The following is a 19,756-nucleotide window of genomic DNA, read 5'->3' on the forward strand; positions in this document are numbered from 1 at the left end:
TGACTTCAGCTGAAGATGGTATTTGGCTGCAATTCTAGCCACCTCTGAGAGTTACTCATTCTTCCCTGGTATTTCTCATCTACACTTGAGATACACATATCAATAAACTTCTGTCTTTCTCTTGTTAATCTGTCTTTTGAAACAGAGGTTTCAGCCAAGAACTGAGAATGGTAGAGGAGGAAATTATTTTTCTCCCCTTCAGCAATTACTGTCAAATAGGAAGTATTTGCCTTTGCATTTGTAAAAGTATCATTTCTATTTACTACTTACATAATACACAACAGCTCACAGATCCCTGGACAAGGGTGACCTTTGCATGGCTAATATCTGAAGACTTCCCCAAAGGGAAGTCACACCCATCACCACACCTTCTGTGTCCAAATTGAGGGTAGAGGGAAAGAAAGTAACCACTTACAGAACCAGACTATCAATAAAACGTTTGGAATCACTTGTGTCAGGGACAAAATGGAGACGGTCAACACGGGCACACAAAGGACACTTAACCTAACCTTGCACAGAACGTACAGCTCTTCCTCTGAGGTCAGCAGAAGACCCCAGCCAAGCCCCACACACCAAGTCCGTCCAAGCCAGCTCTGGGCTTCCTGTTCCCCTAACTCAGCTACTCTGATCCAAATAAGAAAGAAGACCACTAGGCAACCAAGTAGCTGAAAAAAACAAAAAACTTCTGCATTTCTCCCATAAAACCCCCTGTCAGCAACTTGGAACTTACTGCTCCCACAGTCTTGCGTTTCCAGGCTTGCAGGTCAAAATCCTTGCAATAAGTTCATCTTTTTGCTTTGTTTTATTCAGAGTGCAGGTTTTGGGTTTTGCTATACTTTTTGGTTATACCCTATTAAGGTTCGGATACAAAGAAAATCAAAAGCGTAAAAACGACAGATTATTCCAAATCTTGTGTGGTAGCAACCTGCTGCTAGATTACATTCCCAACAAGAGAAGGACAACCTGCAGGCGAAACCTGGCCCACACCTGCTGTAGTAAGTAAACTCGATGGGAACACGGCCGCCCCCAGGCCCAGTGGCTGCTCTCCTGCCACGGTGGCAGAGTCGAGTACAATGACAGAGACTGTACGGCAGCCTAGACTAAACTATTTACTGACCTTTTAAGGAAACAGGCTGCCAACCTGTGGTCAAGAGAACAGTCATCGTGCCTGATTTTTAATGCTTTCCCTAAAAAGATGAGCGTTTAAAGACCACGCCTTCACTGTGCCCCGATCCCACTAACAAACGCAGGTTAGGTTTTGTTACTTTAAGCATTCTGTAAAATTTTCTGATCAAGGAACAAGAAAAAAATGATTCTTGAAATGAAATTTGAAGATAAAGAAAATTCTGGAACTGTCTCAAGTAGTTAAGAAGAAGACGGTAACTCAAAAATCTATTCACCTTGACACAGCATAAGCCCTAAAGGACTTCCAACACGAGGTCAGGCAGACACTGTGAACACATTTCCAACACGAGGAGGCCCCAAGGAATGGGAGAATCCCCACAATGACACTGGCAGTCATCAGTGTCAGCATCCCCAGGTGGAAAGAACGCTTGCCTCATGCCACCACCAAAAATCCAAAGAGCTGATTAAGTCAGTCTTAGCCTGAGGAACTTCCCACGCTGGGGAACCTGCTGCTTCCTAAGGCATCCTGTTCAATTTGCAGGTACCTTAGGACGCGTTTTCCTACACCGAGGTGAGATCTGCATAACTCTATCATTCTCGCTGACCCTAACTCTTCTCTGAGGCTACTAAAGATCAAGTCACTTTACTTCCTGTGTCACAGCATACACAGCTCTTCAGATAATCCTGAGTTACTGATCCTCCGCCGTAACTGTGTCTCAAGACCCCTCACCATACTTTCTCAAACCCCTTTCGTTTGCCTAAGTTGCTTTTCTCTCTCTCACTTTGTCATACTGTGGTTGGATCCCCCCTTTCAAGCCCTTTCAGTTAATACAACAGAGACGTTTCAGCAGCCACACTTCACACTCTGTTTACAGATTCTCGAACATTTTTCACACATGCTTGTTACATTCTACCTCCCGACCCTAATCCTACACTTGTGTCAGACTTGGCATAATATATATTCTTAAATCCAAACCATCATTCCAGCCTGTCAAGGTCTTCGTGGATCCTGACTTTTGTCTTTCAAACTGTACTTCCCAGCTGTTGCCAACTGAAAATTGAGCATAGGAGATCTGCGGTATTTCTACGGGTGAGACAGGTCCAAGTTTCCAGAGAGCCAAGATTTTGTCATTCTTCTGTGGATTCCCCGCAATACTTATTATTTTATATCTGATAAAAAGTAAACAATGAACAGGTTTGTAGGACTGAATCAACAGTGTACGGTTCTCAAGTGACCCTACCGACCCTGGTGACGCGGGTCTGACGGGGAGGAGAGCGCTCTGAAGTGGCTTCTCAAGACGCGAGCTTGCGTCCACTCTGCTTTCAGTAGCGCTAGTCCGAGCCTCGCGATTCTGTGGCTGGCTTAGAGCTTCTCAGTTACCCAGTTCTCAGAGCTAATCATCCGACAACTGACACTTGGTTTTAGAATGTATTTTATTTACAACAGGCTTTTCAGCCTAAAATTACTCAGTAAAGCTGATATTAAGATTAATTTCTTACATGTTTCCTTAAGCAAACATTAACTGTTGATGGCAGAGGTAGAGAAATCAGATAAACTGTTGCTGCCATATCAGCAAAGGATGTTGCAGCCATCAAGCCACCACATTATAGCTGCCTGACAGTGAGCCCTGAGGGAACTCAGGACTGAAACAAATGGGCTGCCCACTGTCAAGTTCATCTAGCACAGCCACTGCAGCTCCCTCCCCCAACACGGTGCACCCTGAGGGGACTCAGGATGGAAAAGCACAGGATCTTGGCCCCAGACAGTTGAGGTACATATCAAAAGAATGATTTCAGTGAGCCCAGACTCTTGCATCTTCCCATATATAGAAAAGCACTAAATTCCTTAATGTGAGATGCCTGGTTTTCTTTTTTTTTTTTTTTTGCGGTACGCGGGCCTCTCACCGCCGCGGCCTCTCCCGTTGCGGAGCACAGGCTCCGGACATGCAGGCTCAGCGGCCATGGCTCACGGGCCCAGCCGCTCCATGGCATGGGGGATCTTCCCAGACCGGGGCACGAACCCGCATCCCCTGCATCAGCAGGCGGACTCCCAACCAATGCGCCACCAGGGAAGCCCCCAGGTTTTCTTTTATTAACAGTAATCTTTTGATGTTCCCACTACCTGGTCTTTGTTGCAAAAACTCCTATAGATCCTCGCCCGCCTCTTTGGAGCCGTCCCTCAGAGCTATCTCAGATGCTGTGTCCCAGGTTCAAAGTACTAAGAAAGTCCACCAAATAACACATATCTCTCAACTTTTAGGTTGTGCTTTTTTTTCAGTTGACAAACTTGTACACAGCACTAGCTGAAGAGTTATTAACTAGTCTGATATCCCTTATTTATCAGTACAGTACTGAATTCTTTCCTGTTATTCCTGCCTGGCACTGAGTAAGCCCTCACTAAGTATTAGCTATTATTTTCCTAGCTATGTGAGCCCTAAAATACGCCTTGATGGCATACCATTCACCTAACCCACTCTCTTACTCCCTGTCCTATCTTAAACCCACATTTGTACTCATTTTCCCAAGGCTTCACAACGCATTTAACAGATCCTCTGGTTGAGAGGCTCAGTTACATTATAGCAAAGTGTGCTCCCCACCTTCACAACCCAGCCAGGGTTTACCTGGCTTCTTTCTTCTTTATGATCACTCCAGGCCTCCACCAAATTTTTGTCAGATTAATTGTCAACTATCTAAAGCTTGCATCTAAAGCTTTCAATTAACCCTTTTGTCTCTGACCCCGCATTCCCCTACCTTACAGAGTCAGCAGAAAAAAATAACAATGTGAAGGAAACAGACCAATGTAATTGAAAAATACTGAGGGGTCAAAAACAGGAAAGACTTTCTGAAATTCAATCAGCTTCTAAAAGACATTTCTAAGAAAAAACATAATAGAAGGGAAAAAAAAAGACTTGGATTCAAAAGGACAATCTTCACAATGGCTACATAAGAAAGGACATCACTCTGTGCTCCATCCTGGTCTCTGAGGAATCCCAGCTAGTGGTCCAGGGATGAAAGAGCTGCAAGTCAGATGTTCCCCTTCCCTCTTTAAAACCAAACCAAAACAAAATTCATTCAACAGGGATGGCTGGGCTGAATAAAAATAAAAGTTTAATAACCATATCACTTTTGACTGTGTTTAAAAAAAACTTGCGATGACCTTATAGGTCTTAACGTTGATGCCCATGTTTCCTCCTGCACATCCACGAATTTCACCTTTGTAAATGGTAAAACAGGTTTATAAGCGTTCAGCACAGACAGATTTCCCAGTGAAAGAAAAGAAAAAGTAATGGCTTTCGATGGAAATGATTTCTCAGAGGTCTGGAGCTGTGTGACAGGCAAACAAAGGAGGACTCTGAATACCTGGTTGCTGATGTTAACGTCCCTGTTGGGATGACTGGCTGGCAAAGGATCACTTTCCATTTCAAGGTGTTTGAGCTTCTCTGAGACATCTTTTAATGCTGGAAAAAAACCGGAAAACAGCCGCTTAGTCTGACAGGCTGTCACAGCCGTGTAAGGGTGAAGACTTAGGCTTTCTCCACACCCCTCAACATCAGTTACCATCAATTACAGGTAATAACCCAGATCACTATGGAACAGATATTCCATCACCAAGAAACTCTCCATTAATTTGATTAAGAGCTAACCTAAATAGGAACATCACCCTGTGTCTGCTCTGCTGGATGTGGAATCCCCATGGCATGTGTGGCTAAGAAAGCTCAGTCATGAGAGTAGAGGAAAAGGCACAGAGCACCTGTGACACGGCCTTCCTTCCTAGGTACAACCCAAGCTCCCCGCTGCAAAGCTCAGCACTCAGCTGTTTCCTTTCCTTGGCCCTGACTACACACAGCCTACAACTAAACTTACGTGGAGCAAACTGATGGAGGACACACATTTATGCACTCGCTGACTCAACCTATTACATACTGGTGACGTCAGGTGTGATGAAGGGCAAGCGTTTTAGCTTCACTACATGCAAAACACATTGCACATAAAATCCTCCAACCACTGAAAGATGATACATTAAAGACAATTTAGCTTTAAATGAGTTCTATTTAACAACTGTTAGTTGTATTAATCTTATTTTGCAGGGACCAATTTGGTGGGAGTTTGAAATTTCACACTGTCCACTTGACAAAGAAGCTGTTGAATGCCTAATAATTTCTATATAATCAGGTAGAAGAAGGGAGGGAAAAACTATGAAATCATTTGCTCTTGGTCAAAGGGATCTTCCAAAAGTGTCCATCAGTTAATTCTGTACATCTTTCCCTTGGCTACACATTAGAATAAGATGTGGAATTTTTAAGAAATACTGATTCCCAGAGCTGACCCTAGAACAATGATATCAGATTTCTGAATGTAGTTTTCTGGTATTGGTAGTTTTAAAAATTCTCCAGGTGATTCTTCTTTAAAATAAATTTACTTATTTATTTATTTTTGGCTGCACTGGGTCTTCCTTTCTGCGTGCGGGGGCTACTCTTCGTTGCGGTGCGCGGGCTTCTCACTGCGGTGGCTTCTCTTGTTCTGGAGCACTGGCTCCAGGCGTGTGGGCTTCAGTAGTTGTGGCGCGTGGGCTCAGTAGTTGTGCCCCACGGGCTCTAGAGCGCAGGCTCAGTAGTTGTGGCACACGGGCTTAGTTACTCCGCGGCACGTGGGATCTTCCTGGAACCCGTGTCTCCTGCACTGGCAGGCGGATTCTTAACCACTGCATCACCAGGGAAGCCCCAGAACAAATTTTTAATTCCAGTTACCAGCAGTACTTCAGCATGTTCTATGAAGCAGAAGCACTGTGCAACTTTTCATTAATGCTTCTTTCTAAATTACTAAATACTATTGCTGTATTCTACACTCCTCAGAGACAACAGCATACTCACTGGCAATTTCCAATAAGTTGTTTAAAGAGAGTGTCTTAATTTTAGCAACAGAAATCAAAATTGGCAAGAGCCACATAAACATAAGCTGCTTTTCAATGAACACACACTGAGATTCAACAGAAAGCTCCTGTTTAAAGACAGTTTATGCTTTAATATCAAATCAAACTCCCAAGTATATAGAAATTTTCAATGTGCAATTTACTGTTTCCTTTTAACCTTCTAAAAAGTTAAGGAAGGCAGCATTCTTTCTGGATTATTTATTTTTGTGGGTCTGGGCAACAACAGCCCTCATTAATAACAAAATACTATCTGTGAACTAATGGAATGTCCAAACATTCATTCAATCCTGTGCCCTAGATCTCTAAGGAAACTTTTTACTATTAATTTTCACTCAAGGAACAAAGTAAAAAGCAAATTGGAAAATTCAAAAATGTTTAAGAACTTATAAATGATACAAATGTTTAATGGTCTCAATTATGTGATCTTAAATATTTCAATGGACCCTTAAGCCAAAAAGGCAAGAAGGCATAACTATTCTACAGTAACATTTCAAATCCAACCACTGCATAAAATATTCTTAGAGGAACTGCCTGTTTAAGCTCATTTCAAAGGCGGGCAGACTAGGGCGATGCCAGTGATGTTACACAGAACGTTTAGTTACTCCTCACTCACCTTCCAGCCCCTCTAATCCAGCCTGCCTGGTGGCTGTGCTCACTTCACCTGGGGCTTGGGACATGGCCATGGTGTCAGGTGCCCCAACTATATCATCAATGGTTGTTTCCAGTAAGTCTGGACTATCTAGCAAATCAATCTTCAGAGGCAAGCTATAAAGGTAACAGAAAACTTAATTAAACCAAGAAGTTTATCAGGAAAAGAATTTTAAATACTAACAAAAATCTCTGCTGGAAAAATAATTCATTTAATAGTTTGGATCCCAAGTAGTTTATTCATCTGTCAAAACCCTCTGGGCAGATTCTCTTCCATCCAAGATGGAGTAAAAGGAACTGAATTTAGCTTCCCAACTGAAATAATCTAAGGGGAAAACAAACAATTTTCAAGAGTAAGACCTCAAAGAACAGAAGGCAGTGATCCTGAGCTTCGGAAAACAAATGAGGAGCCCTGTGCTTGACCTGAGGGAGTCCCTGGGCCGGGGTGCAGAGAGAGTGCAGTGTGGCAGAGCACAGAGGCCTCCCTTGGCTGACAGCGCAGGGAGACCAAGGCAAGCCAGAGTTCACAGCACAGGCTACCAGACAGAAGAGAGCAGCCCTGCAAGGAGAGAATCCTACAGGTCTGCAGAGGCCCCCCTCAAGTATGCAGGAGAGCACTGATCAGGGAACATGTGTAAGGAAACTCCCTGAGGCTGGGAAAGAACTAGTGGCACTCACACTGGGCCACAGTGCCCCCTCCACAGACAGCATGTAAAAACATGTAATTCAAGGGCATTTAGTATTAGGAAGGTCCTGCCTCTGTAGCACAGAATAATTAACCCAGACTGACCATGGCAACAAACCCACTTAACACATCATAAAAGACCTGAAAGGATCAAACTGCTTCCAAGTAACTTAGCTGCATCCCAAGACAAAGCTCAAGAAGACTGAGAGGAAGACAAACGATCTGGCATCCAACAAAGTAAAGTTCACATGTCAGGCACCCAGTCAAAGACTGTCAGGAACGCAAGAAGGCAGAAAAAGACATCTCACACTAAAGAGAACAATCACTCAAGAGAAACGGACACAGATACTAGAATTAGCAGACAAAGACACATAGTTATTGTAACTGTATTCCATCTCCTCAAAACGTAAGCAGAAACTAGAAGATACAAAAAAGACACAAACCAAACTTCTAGAGATGGAAACCACAATATCTGAGGTGAAAAATATACTGGATGAGACGGACAGCAGATTAGATTTTAGAAAAGATACTGAACTTAATGGCATAGCAATAGAAACTATCCAAAATAAAAGACACAGGGAAAAAGGAAATCTGCCAAATTAAAAGAATGTCAGTTATTCTTTGTGGGACAACTTCAAGCAACCTACTGGAGTCCCACAGTACAGGTGGGACAGAACAAATATCTGAAGAAAACAATGGCTGATGTGTTTACAAATCCGATGAAAACTATAAACCCACAGATCCAAGAATTTCAGGAAACCCTAAACACAAGAAACATGAAGAAAACTACACCAAAGCATATCGTAACCACACTGTTTAAAGCCAATGATGAAAAGAAAAACTTAAAAGCAGCCAAAACACTGTATGTTCAAAGGAGTAAGATAAGGATGACAGCAAGCCAAAGCAATCTTTTATTTTATTTTTTTATTATTAACCTATTTTATATATATTAGTGTATACATGTCAATCCCAATCTCTCAATTCATCCCACCACCACCACCACCACCCCCACCCCGCTTTCCCCCCTTGGTGTCCATAAGGTTAAAGCAATCTTGAGAAAGAAAAACGAAGCTGGAAGAATCAGGCTCCCTGACTTCAGACTATACTACAAAGCTATAGTCATCAAAACAGTATGGTACTGGTATAAAAATAGAAATATAGATCAAGGGAACAGGATAGAAAGCCCAGAAATAAACCATATGGTCAATTAACCTAAAACAAAGGAGGCAAGAGTACACAATGGTGGAAAGACAGTTTCTTCAACAAATAGTGCTGGGAAAACTGGACAGCTACATGTACAAAACTGAAATTAGATTAATTCTTTAACACCATACACAAAAATAAGCTCAAAATGGATAAAAGACCTAAATGTGAGACTGGACACTATAAAACTCCTAGAGGAAAACATAGGCAGAACACTCTCTGACATAAATCACAGCAATATCTTTTTTGATCTGTCTCCCAGAGTGATGGAAATAAAAACAAAAATAAACAAATGGAACCTAATTAAACTCAAAAGCTTTTGCACAGCAAAGGAAACCATAAACAAAATGAAAAGACAACCCACAGGTTGGGAGAAAATATTTGCAAATGATGTGACCAAAAAGGGATTAGTCTCCAAAATTTACAAACATCTCAAGAGGCTTAATATCATCAAAAAAAAACAACCCAATCAAAAAATGGGCAGAAGACCTAAATAGACACTTCTCCAAAGAAGACACACAGATGGCCAAGAGGCACATGAAAAGATGTTCAACATCGCTAATTATTAGAGAAATGCAAATCAAAACTATAATGAGGTATCACCTCACACCAGTCAAAATGGCTATCATCAAAAAATCCACAAACAATATAAATGCTGGAGAGGGTGTGGAGAAAAGGGAACCCTCTTGCGCTGCTGGTGGGAATGTAAATTGATACAGCCACTATGGAGAACTACCATACGACCCAGCAATCCCACTCCTGGGAATATATCCAGAAAAAAATGTGGTCTGAAAGGATACATGCACCCCAATATTCACTGCAGCACTGTTTACAACAGCTAATACATGGAAGAAACTTAAATATCCATCAGCAGAGGAGTGGATAAAGAAGATGTACATATATACAATGGAATATTACTCAGCCATTAAAAAGAATGAAATAATGCCATTTGCAGCAACATGGATGGACCTAGAGATTGTCATACTGAGTGAAGTAAGTCAGACAGAGAAAGAGAAATATCGTATGATACCCCTTATATTTAGAATCTAAAAAGAAATGATACAAATGAACTTATTTACAAAAACAGAAAGAGACTCACAGATTTGGAGAATAAGGGAGGTTACCAGGGCGGAAGGATAGGGGGAAGAGACAGTTAGGGAGTATGGGACTGACGTGTACACACTGCTATATTTAAAATGGATAACCAACAAGGACCCACTGTATAGCACAGGGAACTCTGATCAATGTTATGTGGTAGCCTGGATGGAAGGGGACTTTGGGGGGAGAATGGATACATGTATATGTATGGCTGAGTTGCTTGCTGTGCACCTGAAACTATCACAACATTGTTAATCAGCTATATTCCAATATAAAATAAAAAGTTTAAAAAAGAAAAAAGGTTGACAGCAGATTTCTTATCAGAAATAATGCAAACTAGAGGACAGTGGAGGAGTATCTTAAAAGCACTGAAAGAAAAAAGTGTATCAACCCAAATTTTATATCCAGCCAAAAAGCTTTCAAAAATAAAGGAAAATCTAAGTATATACCAAATAAAAGTGAAAACAAACATCCACACAAAAATGTATACACAAATGTTCATGGCACCATTATTCATAACAGCCAAAACCATGGAAACAACCCAAATGCCCATCAACTGAGGAATAGATAAATAAAATGTGGTAAATCCACAGAGTGGCATAATAACCAGCAATAAAAGGAGTGAAGTACTGATACATGCTAGGACCCTTGAAAACATAATGCTAAGGGGAAAAAGCCAGACACAAAATACCACATATCGTATGAGTCCATCTGTATGAAATGTCCAGAAGAGGCAAATCCACAGACGCAGAAAGTAGATCTGTGGTTGCCAGGGGCTGGAGAAGAAAGGGGACTGACTGCTGTGGTGTAAGGTCTGAAGTTAAGCTTCAACAGTACGGGCTGCCTGCACATCCCTGAGCCTCATGGGGCCCCAAAGGCCCAACCACCATGAGTTTCCCGGCTCTCACCAGATATGCCCTCCCAGTGAAAAAGGTTCCCCTCAACTGTACCAGCCCCATCCTACCAAGTTCCTAATCCCACAAGCTTCACTTCTCTGCCAGCCCGTGAAACTGTTCAGACGAGCCAATCACGTCCCCTCATGGGAACCAGGGTGGCTCATTCTCATGTCCCTATAAAGCCCGCCTCCCAAAGTCCATGTTTGTCCACTCTGCTCCCAAGCGCAACACGTCCGAGGCCCCGCTCTTGTGGGGTTTCCTCCTCCCCTGAGCCATGAGTATGTGTCTAATAAACTGCTGTTTGTCTCACCTGTCCAGGGCTGGGCGTTGTGTGTTGGCCATCTTGTAGTATTTAGGGTGGGGGATCCCTCCCTCACCAAAAGTGTGAATAGGGGAGGAGCAGAACAACTAATAATGGGGATGGGGTTTCTTTGGGGGAGGGGTAAAACTATTCTAAAGTAAAACTGTAATAAAGGTGGCACAATTCTATCAATGTGCTAAAAACACTGAATTGTCCACTTTGAATACGTAAATCGTATGGTATGTGAATTATATCTTAATAAAGAAATGAATAAAAGGAATTCATGACAAAAAGACCAGCACTAAAAACTGCTAAAGGAAGACCTACAGGCAGAAGTAAAACAAACAATGTATTGTGGGGTATAAAACACAGATGGAAATAAAATGCTTGACAAATGACAGTACAAAGCCTGGGAGGGGAGAAATGGAAGTACACTACTGTAAAGTTCTTATACGACACATGAAATGGTATAATATCCCGTGAAAGCAGACTGTGATAAACGAAAGTTGTACAGGCTAAAGTAACAATTAAAGTGAAAAAAAAAATCCAAACAGTTATAGCTAAGGAGTAAGAAGAGGATATAAATGGAATTTTTAAAAAAACACCTGATTAATGAAAAAAAGAAAGAGAGGAAGATGGGAACAAGAAACATATGGGACAAATAGGAAACAAATAGCAGGATGACAGACACAATCATATCAATAATCATATTAAAAGGAAGTAGTATAAACATACCATTTAAAAAAAAATTCAGTCTCTGTAGAGACTGTCAAAAATTGCCAATGCTGACTATATTTCAAGTCATCATGGCAGGGTATTCGGAAGAGTTTTCAATTAACAATAATCATGCCTCGGATAAACCTCATTGGCTATAATACTGCCACTGTGCAAAGCTGAAACATACCAATTTTCAGACGCAGAGACTGTCAGTTAAGATTTAAAAAGCAAAACTGAATTATGTGCTGCATACATGAAACACAATTTAAATATGAAGAAACAAATTAACAAAGATTAAAAATAAAAATAGAAAAAGATATACCATGCTAACACTTGTCAAAAGAAAGCTACAGTGAATATACTGATATCGAAGTAGAGTTCAGAGCAAAGAATAGTACTTAAAATGAAGATGATCATTTCATAAGGATAAGGGGGTCATTTAATCAAGAGAATATAACATTCCTAAATATTTATGAACTTAATGACAGAGCTTCAAAATACATGAAGCCAAAACTGAAAGAACTGCAAAGAGTAATAGATCAATTATGGTTGGAGATTTCAATACCCTTCTTTCAATAAGTGCCAGAACAGAAAATCAGCAAGGGTACAGTAGATTTGAACAGCACTAACCACCAACTTCACCTAATTGACATTCAGAGAATACTCCATCAAAACATCAAAACACATGTTCTTCTCAAGTGCATACAGAATAATCACTCAGACAATATTCTGGGCCATAAAACAGAGTCAATAAATTCAAAAGGACTCAAATCATACAAAATCTGTGTGTTCTTTGACCAGAACATAATTAAATTAGAAATCCAAAACAGAAAGCTCCTCGGAAAATCCCCAAATATTTGGAAACTATGTAATGCACTTCTAAATAACCCATGGATCAAAAAACATATGAGGGACTTCCCCAGTGGTGCAGTGGTTAAGAATCCACCTGCCAATGCAGGTGACACGGGTTCAAGCCCTGGTCTGGGGAGATCCCACATGCCGTGGACTAACTAAGCCCATGTGCCACAACTACTGAGCCTGCGCTCTAGAGCCCACACGCCACAACTACTGAGCCTGCGTGCCACAACTACTGAGCCTGAGTGCCACAACTGCTGAAGCCCATGCGCCTGGAGCCCATGCTCCACAACAAGAGAAGTCACTGCAATGAGAAGACTGCGCACCACAATGAAGAGTAGCCCCCTGCTCACCGCAACCAGAGAAAGCCCGCGCGCAGCAATGAAGACCCAACGCAGCCCCGCAAAAATAAAAATAAATAAAATAAATTTATTTTAAAAAAAAGATATGAAAAGGAAATTTAGAAAAGAATTTTGAACTATGAAAACGAAAGCACAACATATCCAAATTTGTAGGATGCCTCTAAAGCAATAGTTAGAGGAATACTTATAACATTAAACATCTATATTATGGGGCTTCCCTGGTGGGCAGTGGCTGAGAGTCCGCCTGCTGATGCAGCGGACACGGGTTCGTGCCCTGGTCTGGGAGGATCCCACATGCTGCGGAGCGGCTGGGCCCATGGGCCATGGCCGCTGGGCCTGTGCGTCTGGAGCCTGTGCTCCGCAACGGGAGAGGCCACAGCAGTGAGAGGCCTGCGTACCACACACAAAAAGAAACACATCCATATTAGGAAAGAAGAAAGTTTTCAAATCAATGACCTCAGCTTATACCTTGATAAACTAGAAAAAGAGCAAATTAAATGCAAAGGAAGTGGAAGGCAGGAAATAATAAAGATAAAAGGGAAAAACAATAGAAAAAATGAATTAAACTGAGAGCTAGTTCTTTGAGAAGCTCAATATAATTAATAACTTCTAGCTAGACTGATAAAAAGAGAGAATACATATTTACAATTTCAAGAGTCGGAAGAGTGACATCACTACAGACATTACAGATGCTCATATGGTATAAGAGAATATTATTAACTTTATGCCAATAAATTCAATGACTTAGATGATATGCAAAAATTTCTTGAAAGACACAAACTACCAAAGCTCACTAGGAAAACAGAAAATCTGAATAGACACAGAAAAGTAAAGAAATTGAATCAGTAATTAAAAATCTTCTAACAAAGAGAAGTTCAGGCCCAGAGGACTTCCCTGGTAAATTCTATCAAATATTTAAAAGAAGAAATAATTCCAATCTTCAACAAACTATTTCACAAATAGAGGAAAGGCAACATTCTCCAACTCATTCTATGAGCCCAGTATTACCCTGATACTGGAGCCATTCCAAACACATAACAAAAAATCAAGCAAGAAATAAAAAGGACTGTCCACCATGACCAGGTGGGATTTACCATAGGAATGCAAAGTTGGTTTAATGTTTCAAAATCAATTAATGTAATACTACATTTTAATAAAAGAAACATGATCATCTCAATAGATACGGGAAAAGCATTTGACAAAATCCAACAACACTCATGGCAAAAACTCTCAACAAAGAATAGATGGAACATCTTCAATCTGATAAAGGGAATCCACAAAAAAATCAACAGTGAACATCATATTTAATGATGGATGACTGAATTCTTTCTCCTCTAAGTCAGAAACATAACAAGGATGCCCACCCTGACCACTTCTGTTCAACAATATACTGGAGGTTCTAAAAAGTGCAATAAGAAAAAAAAGGCAAAGAACAGAAAAGTAAATTAAGGGCCCAAATTAGAAAGGAAGAGGTTTTTATGTGCAGATGATAGACTCCTATACATAGAAAAGCCAACGGAACCCACAAATGCTACCAGAAAGTAATAAGCGAGTTCAGCAAGGCTGCCGGTGCAAAAATCAATTATGTCTATACACTAGCAACAAGTAACAGAAAACTGACACCAGAACAATTCCATTCACAATAGCACCAAAAAGAATAACAACAGGGGAATTTCCTGGTGGTTCAGCGGGGTAAAGAATCCTCCTTCCAATGCAGGGACACAGGTTCAATCCCTGGTCGGTGAACTAAGGTCCCACATGCCGTGGGGCAACTAAGCCCACATGCCACAACTACTGAGAGAAAACGTGTACGCCAGAACAGAGCCTGTGCTGCAACAAAAGATCCCACGTGCCTCAATGAAGACCTCACATGCCGCAACTAAGACCCGATGCAGCCAAAGAAAAAAATAAACAAATATTTAAGAAAAAAGAATAGCAACAGGAATAAATTTAATAAAGGATATGCAGGACTTGTACAGTTAAAACTATAATAAATAAAGGAGATCTAAATAAGTGGCAAGACGTTTCATGTTCATAGGCTGAACACTTAATATTGTCAAGATGACAATCCTACACAAACTGATCTATAAATTCAATGCATTCACTATCAAAATCCCAGCAGGCTTTTTTGTAGAAATGGACAAACCAATCCTAAAATTTATACAAAATTCAAGGGAGCTAGAATACCCAAATGCATTCTGAAAAAGAACAAAGTTGGAGGATACATGCTACCTGATTTCAAAACTTGCTATAAAGCCACAGTAATCAGGACAGTGTGGTACTGGCACAAAAATAGTTATGTAAATCAAAAGAACAAAATTGAGAGTCCAGAATTCCTTACATTTATGGTTGATTTTTGCCAAAACAAACCAACGGAAAAAAGGATAGACTTTCAACAAACGGTGGCAAGACAACTAGAAATACATGCAAAAATATGAATTTAGATGCTAACCTTACACCATACATAAAAGTGAAATCAAAATGAATGACAGGGACTTCCCTGGTGGTCCAGTGGTAAACAATGTGCCTTCCAATGCAGGGACATGGGTTCGATCCCTGGTTAGGGAACTAAGATCCCACATGCCGCGGGGCAACTAAGCTGGAGCGCCACTACTACTGAGCTCGCGTGCCTCAACTAGAGCCCGTGTGCAGCAAAGTACAGAGCCCACGCGCTCTGGAACCCGCACGCCACAACTAGAGAGAGAAAACCTGCATGCCACAACTAGAGAGAAGCCCACACACTACAACGAAGAGCCTGTGCACCACAACAAAAGATCCCACATGTCTCAATGAAGATCTCGCATGCCACAACTAGGACGTGATGCAGCCAAAAATGAAATAAATAAATCTTTTAAAAAATGAATAATAGACTGAAACGTTAACAGCTAAAACTGTAAATATTTGAAGAAAACATGGGGGAAAGAAATCTCTGTGATTTTGGGTTGGCAAAATGTTCTGAGATATGATACCAAAGGTACCATCCATAAAATAAAAAGTTGGTAAGTTGGACTACATCACAATGAAATGCTTGAGCTTCTAAAAAACACTAATATGAAAATGAAAAGAGGGCTTCCCTGGTGGCGCAGTGGTTGAGAGTCCGCCTGCCGATGCAAGGGACGCGGGTTCGTGCCCTGGTCCGGGAGGATCCCGCATGCTGCGGAGTGGCTGGGCCCGTGAGCCATGGCCGCTGAGCCTGTGCGTCCGGAGCCTGTGCTCCGCAGCGGGAGAGGCCACAACAGTGAGAGACCCGAGCACGGCAAAAAAAAAAAAAAAAAAAAAAAAAACCCGAAAAGAGAAGTCACAGATTAAGAGAACATTTTTGCAAATCATGTGTTGATAAGGGACTGGTTTCCAAACTACACAAAGAACTCTCAATGTTAAAAAGACAACCCACATAAAAATGGGCAAAAGGTCCAAATAGACACATCTCCAGAAACGATCTATAAATAGCTGACAAGCACATGAAAAGATGCTCAATATCACTAGCCCTCAGGAAAATGCAAATCAAACCCGCAATGAAATCCCGTTATTCACCCTCTACAACAGCTATAATCAAAAAGGCAGAAAATAACAAGCGTTGGAGAAGGTGTGGGGACCTGGAACACTCGTTATTTCCGCTCTGGAAACCAGTCTGCCAATTTCACGGAAAGTTAAAATGTAAGTTCACCACGCAACCCAGCAATTTTCCCCCTAGGAGTCTATCCAAGAGAACCTGTACCTTACGTCCACACTGAGACATGAACGGGAATATCCATAACATTTTTCAGAGCCAGAACACGGAAACACTGCAAATGTCCAACAACCGGTGAATGGATAAACAAAATGTGCTATATCCATAAACTGTCTTGCTATTCAGCAACTGAAAGGAGCACACTAGGATACTTGGACGAACCTCAAAGACATTCCGCTAGGTGAAAGAAGCCAGACATGAAACCTTGTATACTGTGTGACTCCATTCATATAAAATGTATAGAAAAGTCGAATTTATAAAGACTGAACTTTTGGGGATGACGAAAATGTTCTAAAACTAGATTGTGGTGACTACTCTATGATTTTATAGATTTCTAAAAATCATGGAATTACAGTAAGTGAATTTCATAATATGTAAAAATATTTTAAAATATGTAAAAATAAAACATAAACTTGCTTTAAAAATCTTATTCAAATTTAGGGTATCAAAACTAGAAAGTAACAATCTAGTTCAACAGTTACAAGATACAAGATCAATATACAAGAATCAACTGTTCACCCATATCCATTCAATGAACAACAGGAAAATGAAATTAAGAAAACAATTCCATCTAGAAACCCAACGTATTCTATTTTAACTTTCAACACAATTCATCTGCTGTGGCAAAGCTCAAAGGTCGTAGACACACTGAGTTAGGGAGAAGGAAAGAAAATGCCTCTGTTCCATGCTTTCCTACAGGAATGAAGGCCATATTTTAATTATATACCCTGTGTCTGGGACCCAAATAAGAAAGAAATTATTTTGAAAACTGTTAAAAGGAATAGTAAGAACCAAAAAAGAACACTTCCTTGTTAGTCAAGAGATCTGTGTCCCATAGAGAATAGACTGGTGGTTGCCAAGGTTGGGGCGGAGGAGAGGGTTGGACTGGGAGTTTGGGGTTGACAGATGCAAACTACTATTATACAGAGAATAGATAAACAACAAGGTTCTACAGTAGAGCACAGGGAATTATATTCAATATCCTGTGATAAACCACAATGGAAAAGAATATGAAAGAATGTGTGTGTGTGTGTGTGTGTGTGTGTGTGTGTGTACACACACATACATATATGTGTATATATATACATATATATATGAGTCACACTGCTGTACAGCAAAAATTAACACAACACTGTAATTCAACTATACTTCAATAAAATATAAATTAAAAAAAAATAGAGGGCAGACAGCAGAAGGAAGAAGAATTACAATCCTGCAGCCTGTGGAACAAAAACCACATTCACAGAAAGATAGACAAGATGAAAAGGCAGAGGGCTATGTACCAGATGAAGGAACAAGATAAAACCCCAGAAAAACAACTAAATGAAGTGGAGATAGGCAACCTTCCAGAAAAAGAATAAAGAATAATGATAGTGAAGAGGATCCAGGACCTCAGAAAAAGAATGGAGGCAAAGATTAAGAAGATGCAAGAAATGTGAAACAAAGACCTAGAAGAATTAAAGAACAAACAAACAGAGATGAACAATACAATAACTGAAAAGAAACCTACACTAGAAGGAATCCATAGCAGAATAACTGAGGCAGAAGAACAGATAGGTGACCTGGAAGACAGAATGGTGGAATTCACTGCTGCAGAACAGAATAAAGAAAAAAGAATGAAAAGAAATGAAGACAGCCTAAGAGACCTCTGGGACAACATTAAACGCAACAACATTCGCATTATAGGGGTCCCAGAAGGAGAAGAGCGAGAGAAAGGACCCGAGAAAATATTTGAAGAGATTGTAGTCGAAAACTTCCCTAACATGGGAAAGGAAACAGCCACACAAGTCCAGGAAGCACAGAGAGTCCCAGGCAGGATAAACCCAAGGAGAAACATGCCGAGACACACAGTAATCAAACTGGCAAAAATTAAAGACAAAGAAAAATTATTGAAAGCAGCAAGGGAAAAACGACAAATAACATACAAGGGAACTCCCATAAGGTTAACAGCTATTTCTCAGCAGAAACTCTACAAGCCAGAAGGGAGTGGCATGACATATTTAAACTGATGAAAGGGAAGAACCTACAACGAAGATTACTCTATCAGGCAAGGATCTCATTCAGATTCGATGAAGAAATCTAAAGCTTTACAGACAAGCAAATGCTAAGAGAATTCAGCTCTACAACAAATGCTAAAGGAACTTCTCTAAGTGGGAAACACAAGAGAAGAAAAGGACCTACAAAAAAAAAAAAACCATAACAATTAAGAGAAGAGTAATAGGGACATACATATCGATAATTACCTTAAACGTGAATGGATTAAATGCTCCAACCAAAAGACACAGGCTCACTGAATGGATACAAAAACAAGACCCATATATATAGGGACCCACTTCAGACCCCTAGGGACACATACAGACTGAAAGTGAGGGGATGGAAAAAGATATTCCATGCAAATGGAAATCAAAAGAAAGCTGGAGTACCAATACTCATATCAGATAAAATAGATTTTAAAATAAAGAATGTTACCAGAGACAAGGAAGGACACTATATAATGATCAAAGGATCAATCCAAGAAGAAGATATAACAATTATAAATATATATGCACCCAACATAGGAGCACCTCAATACATAACACAACTGCTAACAGCTATAAAAGAGGAAATCGACAGTAACACAGTAATAGTGGGGGACTTTAACACCTCACTTACACCAATGGACAGATCATCCAAACAGAAAATTAATAAGGAAACACAAGCTTTAAATGACACAACAGACCAGATAGATTTAATTGATATTTATAGGACATTCCAACCAAAAAAAGCAGATTACACTTTTTTCTCAAGTGCACATGGAACATTCTCCAGGATTGATCACATCTTGGATCACAAATCAAGCCTCAGTAAATTTAAGAAAACTGAAATCACATCAAGCATCTTTTCTGACCACAATGCTATGAGATTAGAAATCTATCACAGGGAAAAAAAAATGTAAAAAACACAAACACATGGAGGCTAAACAATACATTACTAAATAACCAAGAGACCACTGAAGAAATCAAAGAGGAAATCAAAAAATACCTAGAGACAAATGACAACGAAAACACGACGACCCAAAACCTATGGGATGCAGCAAAAGCAGTTCTAAGAGGGAAGTTGATAGCTATACAAGCCTACCTCAAGAAACAAGAAAAATCTCAAGTAAACAATCTAACGTTAAACCTAAAGGAACTAGAGAAAGAAGAACAAACAAAACCCAAAGTTAG

The 19,756-nt window shown here is 40.4% G+C and overlaps 1 protein-coding gene and 1 non-coding gene across 9 annotated transcripts in view; both read right to left on the reverse strand.

Annotated features, from left to right (window-relative positions):
* Positions 1–19,756, reverse strand: part of EPB41L5 (erythrocyte membrane protein band 4.1 like 5) — a 146,980-nt gene that overhangs the window by 29,869 nt on the left and 97,355 nt on the right. For all 8 annotated transcript variants that reach the window (XM_033400236.2, XM_033400237.2, XM_033400234.2 and 5 more), the window contains 2 exons: positions 6,669–6,820; positions 4,486–4,583 (listed from right to left, as the gene is read on the reverse strand). In XM_033400236.2, the coding sequence (XP_033256127.1) occupies positions 4,486–4,583; positions 6,669–6,820 (250 nt within the window). The remainder of the gene's footprint in view (positions 1–4,485; positions 4,584–6,668; positions 6,821–19,756) is intronic.
* Positions 11,641–11,781, reverse strand: LOC117195521 (U4 spliceosomal RNA). Its single transcript, XR_004475245.1, has one exon. It is a non-coding gene; the product is annotated as a U4 spliceosomal RNA (small nuclear RNA).

This window comes from Orcinus orca, chromosome 7 (genome assembly GCF_937001465.1).
Source record: "Orcinus orca chromosome 7, mOrcOrc1.1, whole genome shotgun sequence".
Taxonomy (NCBI): domain Eukaryota; kingdom Metazoa; phylum Chordata; class Mammalia; order Artiodactyla; family Delphinidae; genus Orcinus; species Orcinus orca.